This window comes from Pseudorasbora parva, chromosome 2, assembly GCF_024679245.1.
Source record: "Pseudorasbora parva isolate DD20220531a chromosome 2, ASM2467924v1, whole genome shotgun sequence".
In the NCBI taxonomy this organism is placed as follows: Eukaryota; Metazoa; Chordata; class Actinopteri; order Cypriniformes; family Gobionidae; genus Pseudorasbora; species Pseudorasbora parva.
Window position 1 is genome coordinate 30057978 of NC_090173.1, and position 23351 is coordinate 30081328.

Sequence of the window (23351 nt, forward strand, 5' to 3'; positions counted from 1 at the left end):
TATGACTACTCTATAGTATCATTGGTACAATGGCCTGTTAATCAGGCTCTTTTATCCTGGCATATGAAATATAGACCAACAGATCATGGAGCCGCTGATGGGCCGTCACGCCAGAGCTGCGTCTTCCGCATGGCCAGCTCATTAGCAGCAGCTATTCAACTCTTCACATCCACCGACGGTATTCACCCAAAGAGTGACAGACCCCCGCCTTCTGCTCTGCAAATTACCATCACAAAATACCCCAGACTCTACCTATTAATAATGCAATTAGCTTCCTTTCTCCTGCCCGCCAGCTACTATTGTGTGGCCTTTGAGGCCTTCGGCACGTTTATTTCTTCTTCAATGGCACCTGTGCCAGTCGCTCGCACTTCGTCATGCCTGACTCCCAATGCTCTGAACATACTGCCGTGAATGTTGATATAGCTGGTGATGCTCAAAATCAGATGAATAGTCAATACATTTGGAGCCTGATTTTAGTTTTGATTGAGTTTTATCCCATGAATGCAGTGACGCGTGTCTGATTATCAGTGACGAAGTGGCATGTAAGCGGTGTTATTTATACCCTACTTGTAGTAGCATTCATTAAACATAATGATGAGCAAATGAGCCAAGCCATGTCAAGATGAGAACCGTGTCTCCTCTAGTTTTGCCTTTTCCTCACAATGTCCTTCCTCTTTCTCGTACACTATAATTCTTTTTCTTTGTCGGACAGTTTTGTCATGCAGCTTTTCGAGGAGAAATCTAAACAAATGAGCGCCGCTCACATAGAGAAACTGAGTTAAACATTCAAAATGTGAAGTTTTTATATTTATAACATATGATACAGTTAAACAGCATCATACAACCGAGTATGCTGTTTTCATGAAAACCATCACGACTGAAAATGACACTGATTTCATATAACAGTTCCATAAACAATTCATTAACATCAAGTCACTTACATTTTAGATGCAATATTGACTGTTTTTGTTCTATTTCAGCAACGAAAATAGTTCCAAACAACAGCAGAAGCGTAACGTGTCAGCAACAGTGTTACTGAATGATTCAGCGTTTTGAATGAATTGTTTGAATCAAAGATTCAATAGATAGCACGCAGCTCTTATAAGGGTCACACTATAGTCCTACTCGTTACAACCTCCTCCAGATATGGTGTGGTACTGGTGCGCTCCCAGGTCCACATGACAGCTTTCACATTGCCAATTTTTCATACGAGCTGTGCCCTGTTATGAACTTAACTGCCAGTCCCTTTATTTCTATTTTTAAAATGAGAGAAATCACTGCTTATTCAGAATTTTTATGCTTAGGCTTAAGAGACATGAACAAGTTCTTTGAAAAAACATCTGTGACCTTTGATACATGTCTAGTCTCCATGCTCTGAGTATGGTTTCACAAATAATAAACAGACATTTGCATTAGAGTATTAAAACCTTAAAACATTAATTTAAGGTAAATTCGTGAGTTAACTCGTGGCAATCATGCAATTAATCGCGATTAAATATTTCAATCGACTGACAGCCCTAGTGAAAAGTCATGTCAATTAATACAATATTAACTGTGCATGGGCGTTTTCAAATAAATATGCATTTGTTGTACTAATGACAGCTTTAAAATATTTTATTAGTTAGAAATGATATGTAAAAAAAATCTTTAAAATCATTGTCCTTAATCTGTGTCCATTAAAGAAAACAATGATGGGTAAAAATAGAACGTGATGGAAAACTTTCTCTGTCCATCAAAGTGACGGATTATAACCTGACACTCCGAAGGACTGCTGGAGAAAGCGAGAGACAATCTTCAGTCCCAGGTTTGTTATGCTTTGCTGAACCCAGGTCATCTGATCTGGCTTTGGACACACTATGTAAAATGGATCATGTCTCTGCATCAGATCCATCTGAAAAATGAATGAAGGTCTTGAGCTCCAGGGCTCTCAGAATCACTTAACTGCCATGTACTCTACCACCTTGCATAAAAACTATCATCCACACCGTTTCCTCTCGCTTTTACTATTTTCTTTTCCACTTTAAATTCAGGCTCAGCTCTTGTCCAGCTGTTATTTCATTATATTAGGCAGCGGGAGAAAGTAAAGTTCAATATAATTACCACATATCACATTATCAAATTATGCAGTTTTGAAAATCTTTTTTAGGAGTATTGGCATTTACTTCCAAATTATGCTACAGTTTGTTTGTTTTATTTCAAAACTACTAAAATGTTTACTGTTTCGGTTAGAGTGTTGGATAAAGTTAGTCTGTATAAAGTTAGACTGTCTGTAGTAGCTTGAGCAAGTTTATTAGCCGTAAGTAAGCTTATTGATTAGCTGTTGTTCTATCACATACTTTATATTGAGAGAAAACAAAGTTTTTATTTTATTTGTTTAAATAGTCTGCTATGCCAATTACTGGCTCAACCAGTGCCGCAAGTTGGATTCATTTTTTTTTTAAGAAAAGTTCTCTTTGAAACCTGTAATTTCTGCAGGTCTTTTTGGTGCCATACTTCACTTGAAATGGGTGAAGAACTTGTTGGAAAATTACCCCCCACCCCCGTCCCTTCGGAATTCCACTATAGAGTGACCAAGACGAATCTTAAAGATCTTTCTTTTGCATTCACATTGGTTTCCCTTCATTGCAGTTTTCTCTTCCGCTCTCAGTGCCAGGAGCAAACATTGTGAAAGGAAAGGTCAAAAGTGAAGTGATGAGGGAAACATAGGGAAATATTTGAAGACAGGGAGAAACAGAGAAGGAGGGAACGAGTGACAGATGGCCGGCGGGAGGCTGGTGTCGTTGCGGAGTCCTGCGTGTCGTCATACAGAAGTCTGTTTCCTTTGTCACTTTTACTCTCTCTGGTTGTTTCTACTCTCTATCCACCTGTCACTTGCTCTCAATCACTTTTCTATCCTCATCAGTCACACTCATATACTCTTATCCCGTACACTTTCTGACTATCCCCTGCCAAGCATGTAATTTTTAGGTTGGGTGTCATGTAGCATCTGTAGTGTTGTCAGATAAATACATGTAGATATTCAAAACAAATGATGGATGTCCAAGTATAGACAGTTGTTTTATTAATGATTAATTGAGAGATCCAAACACTCAATATGGTGCTTGTAGGAATGAAAGGCTCAGCTTATATTTCTCAACATTTTATAGACTCTAGACTGTATAAATTGAATGTCTCTACAAAGCTTCCTGGAGCATTATTAAGCGAGTAAACTGACTTGGTAAAATTATTTAATATAACTCAAGGGGTCGAATTTTGGCTAAATTTCTCTAAACCGTTTTACTAATTTGCAGTAACATGCATCTTTCTCTCTTTTGACAACAATTCCAAATTGTTGTATACTCTGAAGAAATACATTGTTGATTTAATAAATAATAAGTGTAGAGATAAACATGTTATGCATCAATGTGAGTGCCCATGAGCAAAGATTTTGAAGGACAACTGGCTTTAAGAGCCATGAAAATGCAAGCCAATAGCTTTCTTTAGATTTTATGGGCAATTATAGACTTTTGCGTTATCTATAAAAAACGGAAAAAAATATTTTTGACTTTGCTAATTTTGTGTTTTGCCCTTTTTCGGCCAATGAATCACTGAAGATATGAGGTGGAGAGAGTTTGTTCATAACTGTACAAAAGCATACAAAAATAACTTGTGTTGATCAGTACAGCCTCATAACACCTCATCTTTTTATGGGTTGAGTGCCTTGCTTTTGCCTGTTATCTCCTGCGATTCGATTTTGAGCGGTTATAGTTACTTACCGCATTATCTTATTAATATTATTATTTTTTTCACTGGTTTATTGTGACACCCTTATTACAAATCATGTCTTTTAAAGTTCTAGAGAACTTTTACTGGCCCGTACAAGCCACCTAAGTACAGAAGAGCAGCCGTTTGAGGTCTCAGAAGAGCTTGAGCATAGAGGCCGCACACGTAAACACACTCTCTCTCAACATGAAAGGGGCCAAGATCAAACCTGGCTAAGCGTTCTGATACACACAGATAAAACACAGCCATGATCAATAGATCAAAGCCTTCTGGGACACTGAGGATCAATTAGCACCCAGCTGGTGAGAGTGTGTGTGTGTTAACATGTGATGAAAGCAGAAAGGGAGCATCCCAAATGCCTCTTTTTCTAGAATGCATAACATCCTGGTATTTATGACATCACAACCTCATTATCATCCTCATTGTCAATGTCATTGCTATGGAAATGGGGTTCATACGAGCTCAGTCTGTCTTTCCATCAATCTGCGGCATGATCTTTAGTTCTTCTGACACATGAGCGGCATGCACGTATAATCAAAGCGCTTGTGCACTCTTTGCATCTCCCATTTTGATTCCCCTTGCAGGAGAGACGCTCTGTTTAGCTCAGTATCTGAGGAGGCACCTCATCTGATCCTGTTGCTGTGGCAACAGGGCCTGGCTTGTCTCGGGCTACTGTCAGGGTCCAGTGCAGCTTAACATCTGGGAGACAGACAACTCCTTTCCTCCTCTTCTCTTTCTCGCCCACTCTTACACCCTTAAGACTTGTGTATTTGTGTGCAGATGTGCAACTACATCACTACTGTGACATCCATGATTGTTGTGCTACGTCTAGATGATTTTGAATCCAAGAACCCACCTTGCGTGTCTCCTATGTCGTTTTTTTTTTTGTTGAGTGTTGAGGGCGTTTGTCTTGTTTTTGCACTAAAATTAAATTTAAAACAAGGTATTAGCTTGAAGCTAAACTGTGTAATATTAATATTTTGGCTGGTGGTTTTGTTGATTTGAACAAATCTAATAATGTTGAAAGAGAGAGAGAAGCAATGTGCCAGTGGAGCAAGAAAAATAAACTTAAGATATTATTTCTTAAATTTTTTTAAAATGCCCCTATTATGGTTTTCAAAGATACTCCATGCAGGTTCTGCAAAGTTATAAAGTTGAAAGTGCACGAATAATAAAGTTATTGTCTCCCAAAAGAAAGAATCGACTCTTAATCGCCAATATGAGTCCTTTGTATTTCGAGTCCTACTGCCTTGCGGTTCTACGGCATTAGAAGAGACATGCAAATGCCCGCTATATGTTGTACGTTGTCCACACTCAAATGTCATCATTGCTGTGATTGAGACCAGCTCATTCGAGTCTGAGTAGAGTCCGAGTTCAGAGAGGGTCGAGTCCGAGTTAAGTCCGAGTTCAGAGAGGGTCGAGTCAGAGTTAAGTCAGAGTTCAGAGAGGGTCGAGTCCGAGTTCAGAGAGGGTCGAGTCCAAGTTGAGTCCGAGTTCAGAGAGGGTCGAGACCGAGTTCAGAGAGTGCAGAGTCAGAGTCGAGACCAATTTCAGAGAGGGTAGAGTCAGAGTCGAGACCGAGTTCAGAGAGGGTAGAGTCAGAGTCGAGACCGAGTTCAGAGAGGGTCGAGTCAGAGTTCAGAGAGGGTAGAGTCCGAGTCGAGACCCAGTTCAGAGAGTGTAGAGCCAGAGTCGAGACCGAGTTCAGAGAGGGTAGAGTCAGAGTCGAGACCGAGTTCAGAGAGGGTCGAGTCCGAGTTCAGAGAGGGTAGAGTCAGAGTCGAGACCGAGTTCAGAGAGGGTCGAGTCCGAGTTCAGAGAGTGTAGAGCCAGAGTCGAGACCGAGTTCAGAGAGGGTAGAGTCAGAGTCGAGACCGAGTTCAGAGAGGGTCGAGTCAGAGTTCAGAGAGGGTAGAGTCCGAGTCGAGACCTAGTTCAGAGAGGGTAGAGTCAGAGTCGAGACCGAGTTCAGAGAGTGTAGAGTCAGAGTCGAGTCCGAGTTCAGAGAGTGTAGAGTCAGAGTCGAGACCGAGTTCAGAGAGTGTAGAGTCAGAGTCGAGACTGAGTTCAGAGAGTCAGAGTCAGAGTCGAGACCGAGTTCAGAGAGTGTAGAGTCAGAGTCGAGTCCGAGTTCAGAGAGTGTAGGGTCAGAGTCGAGTCCGAGTTCAGAGAGGGTAGAGTCAGAGTCGAGACCGAGTTCAGAGAGGGTCGAGTCCGAGTTCAGAGAGGGTAGAGTCAGAGTCGAGACCGAGTTCAGAGAGGGTAGAGTCAGAGTCGAGACCGAGTTCAGAGAGGGTCGAGTCCGAGTTCAGAGAGGGTAGAGTCCGAGTCGAGACCGAGTTCAGAGAGTGTAGAGCCAGAGTCGAGACCGAGTTCAGAGAGGGTCGAGTCCGAGTTCAGAGAGTGTAGAGTCAGAGTCGAGACCGAGTTCAGAGAGTGTAGAGTCAGAGTCAGAGTCGAGACCGAGTTCAGAGAGTGTAGAGTCATAGTCGAGTCCGAGTTCAGAGAGGGCGAGTCCGAGTTCAGAGGGTGTAGAGTCAGAGTCGAGACCGAGTTCAGAGAGTGTAGAGTCAGAGTCGAGTCCGAGTTCAGAGAGTGTAGGGTCAGAGTAGAGTCCGAGTTCAGAGAGGGTAGAGTCAGAGTCGAGACCGAGTTCAGAGAGTGTAGAGTCAGAGTCGAGTCCGAGTTCAGAGAGTGTAGAGTCAGAGTCGAGACCGAGTTCAGAGAGTGTAGAGTCAGAGTCGAGTCCGAGTTCAGAGAGTGTAGAGTCAGAGTCGAGACCGAGTTCAGAGAGGGTAGAGTCAGCGTCGAGACCGAGTTCAGAGGGTGTAGAGTCAGAGTCGAGACCGAGTTCAGAGAGTGTAGAGTCAGAGTCGAGACCGAGTTCAGAGAGGGTCGAGTCCGAGTTCAGAGAGTGTAGAGTCAGAGTCGAGACTGAGTTCAGAGAGTGTAGAGTCAGAGTCAGAGTCGAGACCGAGTTCAGAGAGTGTAGAGTCAGAGTCGAGTCCGAGTTCAGAGAGTGTAGGGTCAGAGTCGAGTCCGAGTTCAGAGAGGGTAGAGTCAGAGTCGAGACCGAGTTCAGAGAGTGTAGAGTCAGAGTCGAGACCGAGTTCAGAGAGGGTAGAGTCAGAGTCGAGTCCGAGTTCAGAGAGTGTAGAGTCAGAGTCGAGTCCGAGTTCAGAGAGTGTAGAGTCAGAGTCGAGACCGAGTTCAGAGAGGGTAGAGTCAGCGTCGAGACCGAGTTCAGAGGGTGTAGAGTCAGAGTCTAGTTCAGAGGGTGTACCGTAGTTCAGAGGGTGTACTGTAATTGATGTACCGCAGGATTTACACATCGCAGTCTTACTATGTATAAACTCTTTGTGGCTCTAATATGCAAACTGAATAACAGATGAGGTAGCAGACATTTCCACACATAGTTAAGAGCTAGCTCGCTCCTTCCTGACCTGAGTCCTGGTATCTTTGTGTTAGTCACGTCAAGGGCATAGATTTGGTTTGAACATTGGGTGGTTGAACGTTGGTATGCTGCCTGTTATTTTATATATATATATATATATATATATATATATATATATATATATATATATATATATATATATATATATATATATAATTTTTATTATTATTATTTTTTATGTGTATTGTTATTGGATCATTTCTGTCTGTCTGTCTGTCTGTCTGTCTGTCTTTACAGCCTAACTTTACAAAGCTGCTGTTTTTCTTTACCTGATCACCTGCTCCGATCTCCCTTTTCTACCCTGCTGGTATATTTACCTCGAATCTGTTATAAAAACATTAAAAACATGTTAAGAGATTATACACCTCATAACCTTATGAAATTTGTGTATCATACCATTTGTGTAGAATTGTTCATACAATTCTAGCCTGTAACGTTAGGCGGCAGCGATTCACTGTTTAAATGAGTGAGCCACTTAAAATCGTTCATTCATACGATTCATTCAAAAGTCTGATTCATTTAGGAAGAAAACACACACTGATGTGAATACTTTTGTCATTGATAATTACAGACACTATTGAAAAATGAACTAGCAAAACAGACTGCTGCTTTGGTAAATTTTTATACTGATATTTATGGCTAAATACATTGCAATGGATTAGCTAGCTAAAAATATGTACTTAGCTATTACACAATATTCTCATACCTCATTCTCAGTACATGCTTTATTTATTTTTTGCCTCCCTATCTGACCAGCAGTTAAATATAGTCCGCTGTGCAGCAATTCTCTTCATTTTGGCGCTAACGTTTGCTCTCCCATTCAAACACCACTCACGTTGTTTTGAAAGTGTGACTCATTTGTTGGGCGTTACCAATCGGTTCAATGGAGGGGGAGTATTTTTTGTCCGATTTATTATGACTTGGAAAAACTTCCAAAACACGCACTGTACTCGGTACACCCCTCACAACAGGCCAGCTGGCCAATCAGAGCAGAGCTTGCCGCACACGGAAAGGAGGGATTTAGATTTATCTTTAATTTATCATGTTATTTATGGGATTTATCATGGCTATCAAAATTCAGTGTTCTGTATTTTGCGTACGTGAGGTTTTGTTGTAGGTGGCTATTGTACATGGCTAAAAAAAAAAAAAAAAAAAAATTGTGTACTGTGCTAATTAATTGAGACTTCTTACAGCTCTTACAGGTTGTTGGCCTTGTTTGTTTCGTTGCTTCTATTGCTCTCCCCTTTTTTGTAAGTCGCTTTGGATAAAAGTGTCTGCTAAATGATTAAATGTAAATGTAGAGAGATGTGTCATGTGCAATGTATATTATGATAAAATGAAAGTGTTTTTTGACCTTTGATCCGAGTAAGCCTGTTGTTGGAGACCTCCAAAGGAATCTTTAAAATAGCATAATATGGGTACTTTAATATCTTAGTCAAATTGCTTCTCAAGTTTAAGGGTGTTTAGCTTTTAGAAAAAAAAAAAAAAAAAAAAAATTTGTCCTGGTCTAAATGCTATGCTAAGATACAGTATTTTGAAAAATAAAATATCAGGGCATGCATTTATTTATTCATTGCTATCTCTCAAATTCATACCCATCTCTAATATAAAACGGCCTTTGAGACCAAAAATGCTGGGAAGCTAACCAGGTTTTGATACATAGTGTGTTTTTACAAGCCCTATCCCATCTGTATTTTTAAAGATTATTCTTTTTGATGGATAATGTAGGAAGCATCACATTTAGTATTCATGTCTCAGTGCGACACTGGAAACAAGGTGTTCTTATAAGCGCACTGCACTGCACAATGTCCTTTCTTTGCCTCTAAAAAAAACGGCATAGATGTTCAAGCCTTAATGAGTTAAATGAAAACAACTTAAACACACTTTGCTCTTTGTTTGCCTGAGAAGTATTATATGATTGCTCTAGGCTCCTCATAACATTACAAAGTTAAAAACACATATGTGTTTTAAACACAAAGTTAAAAACACAGCTAAACACATCTTGGCTTGATTGTGATGCTCGTGGACTTGCAGAACAGTGCTGAAAAGCCTATAGGTTGCGTTTGTGTTTAAGGCGAGATTAAGGATAGTTTCACTTAACATTAATACTAATCTTGATCATTTGTGGAATATTATGCAAATACATGCCGATTATTTTTATTTTTTTGGTCATCATCTGTATAAGGTGACCAGATGACCATGATGAAATATGGGGACTGAGTGGGTAGTATGCATGTTTCAACTAATTGGGCAGGAGTACAGAAAACGTCTCGGTTACGTATGTAACCCTCGTTCCCTGAAGGAGGGAACGGAGACGTACGTCAGAACTGAACCGACGAATGGGATCTTACTTTAGAGACCATTCGTCGGTTCAGTTCTGACGTACGCCAAACGTGACCGACTGAAAGGGAACGTCTCGGTTACGTATGTAACCCTCGTTCCCTGAAGGAGGGAACGGAGACGTACGTCAGAACTGAACCGACGAATGGTCTCTAAAGTAAGATCCCATTCGTCGGTTCAGTTCTGACGTACGTCGAACGTGACCGACTGAAAGGGAACCAGACAACCCATATTCACAAGCACACTTTTGTCTGTGGTTTTATTTTTTGACATGTGTATATGTGGTAAAAATTGTAGGTTGGGTGCCCAATCCTGTTTCTGGAGATCTACCTTTCTGCAAAGTTCAGCTCCAACCCTGATCAAACACAACTGAACCAGTTAGGGCTACGTCTACATTGATCCGCGTACATTTAAAAACTGCGTTTTCGTTTCAAAATCCACACTGTTTTCCAACAGTTTCTCCTCCACACTGAAACGTTGGAAAACGCTGAATTCACTTTACCGCGCGAGCGTAAAACCTTATAAAAGATCGATGTGGTGATACAGATGAAACAGACATAATCAAGTTCTCGCTATTTTTCTAGATAATTTTATTTAGCAAAATATCTTCCCATTCACTGATTCATCTAGGTCGTACTCAATCACCATTGTTTGGTATAAAATGCAACTGCCCTCATGTTTTGCCACAGGACAAATTATATGGATGACTGTGATATGAAGAGTGTACAAAGTAACTTATTATCAATAGTGTGAAAGTGAACAGCACATAACAGGCACAATAATGGTTAAAAACATAGATATCTGTCGGTATATATGCTAATTACATAACTAAACATTCATCATAGTTTTCAAAAGGGTCCGTTGTCACAGTCCACACTACAACCTAGAAGACGCCATTTTCAAATGTATCCATTTAAGAGTTTTTTTTTTTTTAACTACATTTTCGCAGGACAAAAACAAAGTCTCTGTGTGGACAGAAGGTAAACAAAACAAAAAAAAGATGGGTTTCAAACCAAGCGGCAACCTCCCGCGATCTCTCTTGAAGCCAATACGGAAGTAATGTAAACTGCAATTCCTCAACTGGCCACTAGGGACAGGCTCCAGAAGGGAGCAGAATCTCATTGAGCCCCATGTTAAAATTCTCAACTTTAAAGCAGAAAAAAACATGTTTACAGCCTGGTACAAATTGTGGTTTTGGCTTATAAGGCTAATTTTGATCTTCATGACAACTCTGAGGGGGGTGAATTTTTTTATAACTCATTCGTTTACGTTATATAAAGCCTTAAGGCTCTGTATAATTAAGGGCGTGGTTACAAGTGGATAGCCATTTATCCGCCGTCTATAGTTATTGCGTCACCTCAGCTCCGCACACATCCCGCCTTTTTGCCCATTTTCTGTTATTCGGGAGTGACACGCGATGACTCGCTCACAAGATGGCAACGCCCAGCTCGGCCATACTTTAAGCTTCAGAACGGCTTATCGGAATCCAATGGGTGACGTCACGGACACTACGTCCATATTTTTTTACAGTCTATGGTTTCAAACGAAAACCTTAGTGTGGACATGGCCTAAAATAAGATCTTCAGGAACACTTGATAGCAAATATGTTGAATCTGAACTCTGCAGGTGTAGATCTCCAGGAAAAGGATTGGGCACCCCTGCTGTAGAAGAATAATTAGCTCAGTTGTTGAATTATTGAAAATTAATTTACGACCCAAATGTAATGGCTACAATGCCATTTTCAGTAATTGAACAGTCAATTGTGATATACAAGGATAGGATATATAAATGAGCTGTATATAAAAATAAAAATAAAAATAATAAAAATAATAATATAAATCATTTATATTCTCATTCTTATGTTTTTATATATAGTATATATTTGTTTTACAAAATAAAAACGCTTTACAAAAAAAGGTAAAACAGCAAGAAGAAACAAGATAATGCAAGATATGAAGGATAAAGGTTAAATAAGTAAAACCAATATTCAAGTAATAGATAATCATGAAATGAAATGTGTTAAGATGAGATTTAATAGTACCTTATTGTACTTCCCTAATGTCAGCTGGGAACGAGGCAATTAATATGAGCTTTAGAAAATGTGATTTTTTTCTTTTCTTTCTTTTTTATATAAGAATGAGGTCCAGTCTGATGTGTCTTGTAATTGTACTCACATTTGCATGATTCAGTTGTGGAAGTGGTTTTGAGGAATGTGAGATTTGTGTCGTCTTCAGCCGCTGATGAGTGCATGAATATTTCAGTGTGTGTTCAGGCAAGAGTGTCTGACTTAACACGATGAGGCTGTTGAGGAGGTCAATGGTTTTCGTGAAGTGTGTACTCTGTGTGCGTGTTTCACTTTGAGTAGTGACATGCAACCAGTGTGTGCCTACTTTATCTGGAAGCTCAACACACTGTGCTCTTGACCAGTATATGCGCTCCAACAAATCCAGTAGATAAAAAGATCAGGGAAATGTACAAAGAGAGAAATGATGGAGAGACCTGAAGTGATTTTGTGGAATGTAAAAAATAAAAATACAGACTGGATTGGATTTTTGGACAGTGCTACTCAAGTGCAACATTGAGTGAATGTATATCTTTTTTACCAATATAAAGGGCATTAACACAGTACATGCTCTTCTATGTAAAGTCGGAGCACAACATAAATGCTTTCCACTTAGGAAAGACGTCTCAACTTTGTGCACTTTGTTTACTGGGATATGTCAGATTTCTACCATCAGAAAAATTAATTAGCATTTTTATAAATCTCATCTGCTGCTTTTACACATTGGTCTGAATGGGCAAATTGTGGGCAAAATCTGTGCTGAGCATTTATGAACAGGCCATAAAGGGTTAGTTGACCCAAAATTGAAAAATCTTTCATCGATTACTAACTTACATTTTACTAAACTGATAAGACTTTTGTTCCTCTTCAGATCTCAAATGAAGAATCTGAAAAGATTGAATTTAAGCTTTTTTTTCCAAATATAAACATTAAGTCAAGTTTGGTAGAGCTCAGACATGTTTGCTTGCCATGTGAGAACCAATTAAAGGTGTCATGATACTGTTGTTTGAGGTCAACTAATGACGTTTGTGTGGTTTTTACGTTAAAAAACTTCATAACTAATAAGAAATAGGCTATTTTCTACACTGGTTTTGAAGCTCTCTCCTGAACGCTGGGCTTTGATGGGCACTGGAGACTTGGAAGTAAACGTCAACGGCTAGGATTGGATAAGATTTGCATATTTAATGAGCTTCAGATCCCCTGTCAGTTCAGGTCACATAAGGGAGGGGTTGTTTTGAAAGCAGCAACTGGGTTGAATCTCTCACAGGGCTCTTAAACATCTTTATCAAACAAACACAATGATTTATTTCTCATCCACCTGCGATTGATTGAAATATTTCTGTATTACATGGCCCGCACAATCTGTAGATATAAGTGTGAACACACACACACATGCACACACACAAAGGCGCGCGTGCCCCGATCAAGGAAATATTATTTCTGCCAAAACGGATGCCCGTCTGGAAAACACATAGCCCCAGGAATAATATTACATATAAAAAAGATGTTTTACTTACATAAGTTTGTTGCACCATTCCTGACGGATCAAATATAGAAGGCACAACATTGGATCTGCAAATCCAGCACCTGAGACATTTTTACAAACGATTCCACAGTGAAATGAAGCGAACACACAAACGTTCTTCCCTACGTGAGCTGGAACTTCATTCAAAATAAATGAACGATCACACAATCCTAATATTAGGATCCAAAGGAAGCTTATGCAGCGACTGTTCTTCCACAATATCTTGCTATCTTCTTCGACGTGTTTATTGCTGCTGTCTAGTGTGATCCGATGAGTTGGTGGGCGGGGCTCCTGAATTACACGTGCTTATTATTCTGTAGAGTTGGTGTTACACCACTAGATGACATAGGGTTGAAGCACACGATCGTTTTCGGGGCCTGGTGTCTATAAAAGCTTTTCTTTGACTAACAAGGACGTTTTCAGCTCTGAATGACCATGAATTCATCACCCCTTTAATTTGTGTATCAAGCAAGTATGTTTGAGCTTCCATTTACCATATTTGAGTTCTCTGTGTTTGCTGTTTAATGCTTTATCCCTTTAAACTTACCACCCAGTACCTTCAAGAAACTTTTCACCTTCTCATAAAGTGTAGTCTTGATGTGGCCCGCTCTTCTAATTCTCATTCTCAGTATCTTAGTATCTAATCTTCAGTCAATAAAGAGGTTACAGCTCGGATATTAGCTGTTCTGCTGACCATGGTTGATATTAGTTAGGTTTGGAGAGTTCATCTTGGATTATGAGTGAGTTTTTAATTTTACTGGAAGATGAGTCTGCTCCCACAGACAGCTATGAGTCACCACGGCCTTCGTCGACAGAGTTTCACACGGACACTCACACCACACGTTTCTCTAACAATCACTCACACACACCCAGTGTACCAGAAGAGCAGGGAAAGTTCAAACTGCACGTACAAACCCACACAATTAAGGACAGTGATGCAGGCAGAGTTCAGAGGTGCTCTGTCGATTGTACACAAGGGAGATCCACACAGTTTCCCTTTACAGAGCTGTAGAGTACTCAAGGGACAGGCATACTCGCTTTTATGGTGGAAGGTTTTAGTTAACTGCTGTTATTAATCCTCCTCTTAACATCTCTTAACTCCAATAACCAGAGCAAGTGCCACATGCTCGCCCTTCAAAACACACACTGCCCGCGAGCTCTTTACACACGCTCACTAAATGCTAATGCGTGGAGGGTGGTGGGAGTGCTTCTGGAATTTGTTCCCTTTTCCACTGAGAGTTGCGTGGTTAAAGCGGAACGGCTAAGCGAGCGCAGAGGCAGTCAGATGAGGAATGGCTGCGGTTATTTGCACAGCTCCACGTGGCTGTAGGTCGTCCGGGGCGAAAGAGGTACTGCATAGCGTGAGCGTTCACTGGATAATGTCCAAACCCTCCTAAGAAGTCTACATCAGAGAGAGAATGACTGAAAGAAGGTGTATTACGTGAGATAATCTGTGATAGCCTGTCCCCATTTTTTTTTTCCTTTCAAAAGCTGAATTTTCAGCACCAGTCTTCAGTGTCTCATGATCCTTCAGAAATCATTATGATGTTTTGCTGCTCAAGATTTTATTTTTTTATTTTTGCTGCTTAATATTATTACCCATGTTGAAAATTGTTGTGTAAAACATTTTATGATGAATAGAAAGTTCCAAAGCAATTGAAAGCTTTGCAACATTGTAATACCGTTCAAATGTTTTCGGTCAGTAATATATATAATTTTTTTGGGGGAAAGAACTTAAAGAAATTAATACATTTATTCAGCAATAATGCATTATATTTATCAGAAGTAACAGTAAATACATTTGTAATGTTACAAAAGATTATATTTAAAATAAATAATGTTCTTTTGAACTTTCTATTCATCAAAGAATTCCGTTTTTTTTTTTTTTTTTACATTTTATAAATGTTTCTTGAACAGCAAATATATTTATCATTGTATTAGAATGATTTCTGAAGGATCATGTGACACTGAAGACTGGAGTAATGATGCTGAAAATTCAGCTTTGCGTCACAGAAATAAATTACATCTTCAAATATATTCAAAATAGAAACAGCTATTTTACATTTGAATAATTCACAATATTACTGTTTGTATTTTTTATCAAATAAATGCAGCTTTTGCTGAGCATAAGGGACTTGTTGCAAATCTTACCAATCAAAAACGTTTCAACTTTTCAACTGATCACAATGCATTTTAGGATTGCCTTCTTTCATAAAGGATATTTGGACATTTAAAATTTAAAGTATATACATGACGATGCCATTCCCGACCCTGTACAGAGTCCATGGAGTTTAAGTGGCTAAAATAATTTTTCATAGGAGGCATACAAATTAAATTACCCCCTGTACATTTTAAGCAGCCTTCACAATGACTTAAAATTTTGCCTCTTTAGAGTTATTGCAATAAGAAAATGTGATCGACAGAACTGTTTTTGTAGATGAATTAGCTCATGTGCAATGCCAGATGCCACACCTGCAGTCTGGTTGTGTGCGAGGAAATATTTACAGCGTGTGCTTTCACCGTTGACTCACACAACACTACCTTGTTCATTAAATCTGTTTGGTATGCTTCTGCAGAGCACCGCGGGTCGTTTAAATCAGAAGTTTTTCAGCATTGTGAGACAAATATTTTGTCATCTGTGGGATTTAGAGTCCTGTCCTCATTATTAAAGTCTCCAGGGGAGCGGAATATCCCAAAATAGGTCCCTTTCTTCTTGTCAACTTCCTTAATTCTCATATCGTGTATTATATTTTTATTATATATATATATATATATATATATATATATATATATATATATATATATATATATATATATATATATATATATATATATATATATATATATATACACATTTAATATCTACATTAGAGGTGGGCATAGATTACTTTTTTTAAATCTAGATTAATCCAAATTAATGTTGAAATTAATCTAGATTAAAATGGCTCATCTGAATTCTGCCGAAGGCTTTCAGAATGTGTGTGCTACCCACGTAATAGGTGGGTTTTCATGGTGCACTGTAATTGGTTTAAAATTCCACTCGAATGAAAATGCTCCATATAAACACCTCAATTGGAATAAAAATGACCAAACCGAATGAAATTGTAATCGGTTTGAGAGGGGTAGAATAAACCTTTCCATGAACCGTGCATCCTTATATGACGTGATATACAGCACACGCCTTTACTTCACTTCACACCAGGCTATAAAGTTGACAGGAAAGTTAATTTTTCTGAGCTGTAACTTAAATTTTTTATTCCGTAAGAAAATATAAAGATTATGTTGGAATAATAACACAGATATAGCCTGGCTACACCCTCTCATCTTGACAGCATTTGTCCAAGGTATTTATTACTTCAACTGCGCCTGACAGAAGAATTTATTTTTCTAAAAAAAAAAATTTGAATAAAGTCATCAAATGTAAAATGATTGCATATTTCACTGTTTAAATGAAAGATTCATCCTTATTAAACTTACACAAGCTATTCAATCAAGAGCAGTGAGTGATGTCCTTATCTTTTGTTTGACATTTAACAGTGTAAAGGTTACTGCCCCTTTAAGACCTAATGCAGGGAAATGCGTTGTCTTTCTCGACTGTATAAAGTTCACTTAAGGCATATACAGCCCTTGAGTGCAAAGGTTTACTTCTACTATGGACACAAAATGAGCTGTCTACACCTGTTCCTCCCTCTAATTCTGCTTCACTGTGTGTCACCCCTTGATCCACCAGTGCCCTGCGTGTCTTAATGCCAACTCTAACAATGTTACAGTGCCTTTGGTTTCTTTCACTTCAGGGTGCCAATTATAGGAACCCCATCACCCCCCTCCCCCCTCCTCTGTCGTCTCTGTATTATGTTGACTTAAACATAAGCTGCGTCTGTCTTAATAAGCTAGCACTTGTAACTGATAGAGTTGCTCTCAAAATGAACTTGTTTCATCACTAATCACACTTATCACATCTAATTGTTCTGTCTCTCTTGTTCATCTCTCTCTCTGTCTGTGGCTCTGATGCTATATGCATTGGCATAGGTGCTGTGCAGTTTTCCTGATGAGCCTCAGGAGGCTTGATTGTAAGTGTCTGTGATTGGCTGTTGATACTCTGACTCTCCCCTTTCTCTGATAGGAGCTTTCTCATACATCATGCATGATCTTATCAGTGAGCCTTTTTGCATACCTTTCAAGCTTTTTGACATACTAGCCAATGAGTGAATTGAGAATATATATTTGCCGTAAGCATTTTATGATCATATTATGGTATTTTAAAGGCTCATAATCTAATTTTGTTTTGGAGGTCTTGTACATTTGGCATACAGGCATCCAAGGTCAAACGATACTTGAATTTTCGAATAAATGGCAGCAGCACCTCTTTCTCACTGTGTCTGAAACTGATAAAGGATTCAGTCGCTCCAATCCCTTCCTTTCTGAGAGCCTCCTGTGCTCTGATTTTTCAGAGGGCCCAGTCTGTTTTAATCATAGACAGTAAAAGAAATGGACAGAGCTAGAGACATTTGACAGGGAAATGTTTGAGGATTCGAAAAAGTAGACATCCTTAGCAGACCATATGCTAGCATTAAGTCTATATGTTGCAAACCTACATGTTTGTGCAAGAAGTATGATTGAAATTCATATCCATCTGCATCCATTAAAATAACATCCTACGATCAGAGAATGTTTTTTTTTTTAAAGCTAAACCTTTTTTATTTATGTGAAACCCTTAAAGTTCAACACAATGAACACTTTCAACAGTCCATGACTACAGTGGTTCAACCTTAATGTTATGAATCTATGAGAACTTTTTTTGTGCGCAAAAAACAAACAAAAATAACAATTTTATTCAACATTATTTATTTGTATTAAAGTATTAGTGTCCTGCGTCATTTACCCACAGTGCAGCTATTATTATTATTATTTAGCAATTATGTAGTTTTTTGGAAATTTTAGTTTTTTTTAAGAACATTTTTGTTAATTTGAATAATAAACAGTGTTGGAACTGTGTTTGTTTGCTACTTGATATCAGGTCTGGAAGCAGAACCAAGTGCAATTCCTCACCCTCACCCTTTCTTCCCAATGACATCTTTGTGTGAAATGTTTTCCCTGTGTGCATGTGATTGTCTCATTTCACACTCCTTCAGCCTTCCTTCCATCTATTCCTTAAATAAACAGGCCATGTTTCTGTCAACCTATCGGCTTTGGCTCGCTCTCCCTTTCTCTCTCACTCTCTCCCCCTCTCTTTCTGTGATGTGTTCTGTGTGATTGATTTTGTGCTCCTGTCCCTTTAATGTCATTTAAGTGTTTCTGTCGGTGCTTTTTCCCTCTGCCAAAAGCCTGCCTCAGAACCTGATGAGGTATCAACAATAATATAAAAAAGAAAGGAGCAAGTAACCATAGTGAATGCTTTGCTGCATGATGTGGATGCTTGCTTTACCCCTATGAGGGTTGCGGTCTCCATTCTAATGATTAAAGCAGTAACACAAGCCTGCAAGGCTTTTTAAAATATTACACACAGAAGTTCAAAGTGTGGCCAACACTGTGGCAAATCCCTTAATCTAATAGCACATGCATATTGAGATGTACATTTATTCTCATTGAAAGTTTGGGTGAGGTTGAACGGGGAGAAAATGAAAAATTGCTCTTAAATCACATTTTACTAAGTGCCAGAAGCCTATTTCCGGTGCAGTGCGTTTTCGGTAGGTCCTAATTAATTGAGGAGTGTATAGCGTTGTAAGATCCAGCACAAAGTGAAATCAGCAGCCCTTTTGCCCTGTGGCTATCACGGTTCAAACACTAGAAAATGTTTCATGAAAACAGGATATAAAAGGCAAGTGTTGGAGATTAGAGGCAAGATGGAGGGAGAAAGAGAGAAACATGATGGAGTGAACGAGGAAGTTAAACGAGGAGGGGCGGACGGTATGTGCAAACAGAACAAAATAGCCCGCTAAAAGGTTGACCAAGCCGGAGGAAAAGACGGAGTAGAGTAAATTGAAAAAGAAATGGTCCATAAAGGTGAAGAGATGAGGCTTGTAGAGATTTAGTGGAGAGGCCTGAAGATTTCACTCCAGCTAACAGGCCCGAGGGAGGAGGGGTTTTCAATTTGTTTTGTGTTTCTATGTGATGTGCTTTTACTGTGAAGGTTGGTTGGCTCAATTCATACAGTAATGTATAATATATATTAATTTGCTGAGGCTACATTGATATAAATGAACTGCACCGTTCATGTAAACTAATCTCCATCCACAATCCGCATGCTGCTATATTTCAAGATGATTGGAAGATTTGCTTTTCAGAATTATCATTGTTAGTGGTGTCTGCTAAGGCATTAATCAACCTCAAACACTGCTAATAATGGAAGATAAATCTGTAAAATGAATCTTGTTCCTGAATTTGAATAGGAAATATTAAATACTCACCTGTCACATAAATAAATCTGAAAACCTAAACATGAAACTTCAGCATGGAACTCATTCTGCTAGAAATCAGCAAACTACATTGCTATACCTTTCAAAACTTTCAAATATATATATATTTGTATATATTGTATGTATGTATATGTGCTGGTCATATAATTAGAATATCATCAAAAAGTTGATTTATTTATTTCATTCCATTCAAAAAGTGAAACTTGTATATTATATTCATTCATTACACACAGACTGATACATTTTTAAATGTTTATTTCTGATGATTATAACTGACAACTAAGAAAAATCACAAATTCATTGTCTCAGAAAATTTGAATATTACTTAAGACCAATACAAAGAAAAGATTTTAGAAATCTTGGCCAACTGAAAAGTATAGTATAAAGATAGTGGCCTTCAGCTCTTCTGCATTGTTGGGTCTGGCTTATCGCATCTTCCTCTTCACAATACCCCAGATTTTCTATGGGGTTAAAGGAACACTCCACCGTTTTTAGAAATAGGGCTTATTCAACTTCTTTCCTACATTTAGATATGTGGGCAAATGCATTTTTGTCTCAGTGCATAGATTGTTTTAGTTTTGGCAGGGTTGCCGCTAGCTTAGCTTAGCATAATGAATGAATCCTATGTTGCCAGCTAGCATGTCAAATTGTAATAGAGTGATCCAAAAACAAAAACAAAAACCCACCTAATTACTTCTTGTGGCCTACGTATTCACAACGAGTACACATAGCGATGCAGATAAAGACTAGGCGATTTCATAGGCAGATATTGACTTGGGACTATATTATGGGGAAGCACTGCTACTTGGGCTCAGAGATACCATGGCTCTCATCCTCACGTCCTCCGGCTGTTGAGCAATCGCAATGTGTTGCGTGATATCTCTGTGCCCAAGTATCAGTGCTTATATTTGCCCTATTTCTAAAAATGTTGGAATGTTCCTTCAAGGTCAGGTGAGTTTAGTGGCCAATTTAGAACAGGAATACCATGGTCCTTAAACCAGGTACTGGGTTGCCCTGGCACTGTGTGCAGGTGCCAAGTCCTGTTGGAAAACCTCAGAAAACACAGTGGACCAACACAAGTAGATGGCATGCCACCCCAAACCATCACTTACTGTGGAAACTTTACACTAGACCTCAAGCAACGTGGATTGTGTGCCTCCCCGTCTTCCTCCAGACTCTGGGACCCAAAGGAAAGGCAAAATTTACTTTCATCAGAGAAAATAACTTTGGACCACTCAGCAGCAGTCCAGTCCTTTTTGTCTTTATCCCAGGGGAGACGCTTCTGACACTGTCTGTTGTTCAAGAGTGGCTTGACACAAGGAATGCGACAGCTGAAACCCATGTCTTGCATACATCTGTGCGTAGTGGTTCTTGAAGCACTGACTCTAGCTGCAGTCCACTCTTTGTGAATCTCTCCCACATTTTTGAAAGGGTTTTGTGACACATTTTTGAAAGGGTTTTTGTGACGCACATCTCTCCAGGGTGCAGCTATCCCTATTGCTTGTACACTTTTTTCTATCACATCTTATCCTTCCTTTCGCCTCTCTATTAATGTGCTTGGACACAGAGCACTGTGAACAGCCAGCCTTTTTTGCAATGACCTTTTGTGTCTTGCCCTCCTTGTGCAAGGTGTCAATGGTAGCCTTTTGGACAACTGTTAAGTCAGCAGCCTTCCCCATGATTGTGTACCCTACAGAACTAGACAGAGATAATTTAAAGGCCTTTGCAGGTGTTTTGTGTTAATTAACTAATTAGAGTGTGGCACCAGATGTCTTCAATATTGAACCTTTTCTAACAATATTGTAATTTTCTGAGATACTGAATTTGGGATTTTCCTTAGTTGTCAGTTATAATCATATAAAATTAAAATAAATGAACATATGAAATATATCAGTATGTGTTTAATGAATGGATATAATATACAAGTAATCTTGTAAAATATTAACATTTATTTTCCATTTTAAAATATTTTTTAAAAATCAGTTGGTCAAGCTACATTTTCAGCATTGTTTCTTTAGTCTTCAGTGTCACATGTCCTTCAGAATCATTTTAATATGATGATTAATTCTCAAGAAACATTTTTGAAAGCAGTTTACAGTGGTTTACAGTGTTTATAGTGGAACTTTTATGTATTATTGCATTTAGGTGTCTGCTAATAAACATTATCCTTAACATATGCTTCCTCACATGGTTCGAGCGCATCAGTATCATGGTGATCCTGCTGAACTGTGTCACTCTGGGAATGTACCAGCCCTGCGAGAACATCGACTGCACCTCAGAGCGCTGTCAGGTTCTACAGGTTAGTATGGACATATATAGCCCTACACACAGACTAGCTCTTTTACAGAACCTAGCAAGCAGCCTACTGCAGCATTGTAGGATTGTACATTTCATGGAACAATATAATCTGCCATTCTTTTTTCTTTCCTTTTTTTCACCTTTTAGGGCTTTATTTTTAAATTGGGAAATTAGTTTGGCTGTACTGCTCAATTACTTGCAAAATAGTCTTGGGTAGTTATAGTTTTCAAAAGTTTGTTTCTGTGTGGTCAAAAATAGCGAAGTTACAAAAGAGGGGGTGGCGGTGGGGTGATGGTTTGGGCTCCTGATTCATCATGTCTACACCTTTAGAACAAGGAATTAACCAAAATTCAAAAGGTTCAAACAGCACCTTAGAGGCATCCGCCGCTCTCCAAGAGTCCTCTTTGACCTGGTGTGTGGCTCAGCTCTCCAAAACAAGCCCATTAGCAGATAGCCTCAGCAGTGGACTGACATATATATGTTCATGGATTGCGATTATGACTGAAAAAAATAGAATATGATGTTGTTATATCGCCCAGCCCTAGAACATGAATTAGGCAAAAACACTTGTCAAGCACAGATTCTCGTTTGATTTCTAATAGAGGTTAATATTAGCATGTTGGCAAGTTAAAAGCATGATACTTTAATTAGCATATTATTCTTGTAATTTAATTTAATGATACGTGTTTGATTAAAATAGCATTTGTCTCACTTTGGCCGCCATCTAGTTTTAACAATCCCTTCTGCACTCTCCAAAATGAGGTGCAAATATAGCACCATGTTTTCCTCTAAAGGTTTCACAGTAGTACCTTAAGGGTGCATATTAGTACTCTAAGAACAACAATCCAGAGAGGCCTGTCATTTTCATCATAGGTACACTTTACCTATGAGAGACAGAAGGAGAAAAAATCCAGTAAATCACACTGTCTAATTTTTTAAGAATTTATTTGCAAACTATTGTGGAAAATAAATATTTGGTCACCTACAAAAAAGATTTCTGTCTCTCACAGACCTGTAACTTCTTTAAGAGGCTCCTTCTGTCCTCCACTCGTTACCTGTATTAATTGGCACCTGTTTGAACTTATCAGTATAAAAGACACCTGTCCACAACCTCAAACAGTCAGACTCCAAGGTCCACTATGGCCAAGACCAAAGAGCTGTAAAAGGACACCAAAAACGAAAATGTAGACTTGCACCAGGCTGGGAAGACTGAATCTGCAATAGGTAAGCAGCTTAGTGTGAAGAAATCAGTTGTGGGAGCAAATATTAGAAAATGGAAGACTATAAGAATATAGATTATAAGAATATAATGTGATAATCTCCTTCGATCTGGGGCTCCAGGCAAGGTCTCACCCTGTGATGTCAAAATGATCACAAGAACAGTGAGCAAAAATCCCAGAACCACACGGAGGACCTAGTGAATAACCTGCAGAGAGCTCGGACCAAAGTAACAAAGGCTTCCATCAGTAACACACTACGCCAACAAGGACTCAA

At 39.0% G+C, this 23351-nt stretch overlaps 1 protein-coding gene across 4 annotated transcripts in view; it reads left to right on the forward strand.

Annotated features, from left to right (window-relative positions):
* The window catches only part of cacna1ia (calcium voltage-gated channel subunit alpha1 Ia), a 285196-nt gene that overhangs the window by 118497 nt on the left and 143348 nt on the right, over positions 1-23351 (forward strand). For 3 of the 4 annotated variants that reach the window (XM_067415070.1, XM_067415065.1, XM_067415059.1), the window contains exon 3: positions 21746-21858. In XM_067415070.1, coding sequence (XP_067271171.1) covers positions 21746-21858 — 113 coding nt within the window. The remainder of the gene's footprint in view (positions 1-21745; positions 21859-23351) is intronic. The other variant, XM_067415076.1, reaches the window with a different exon arrangement.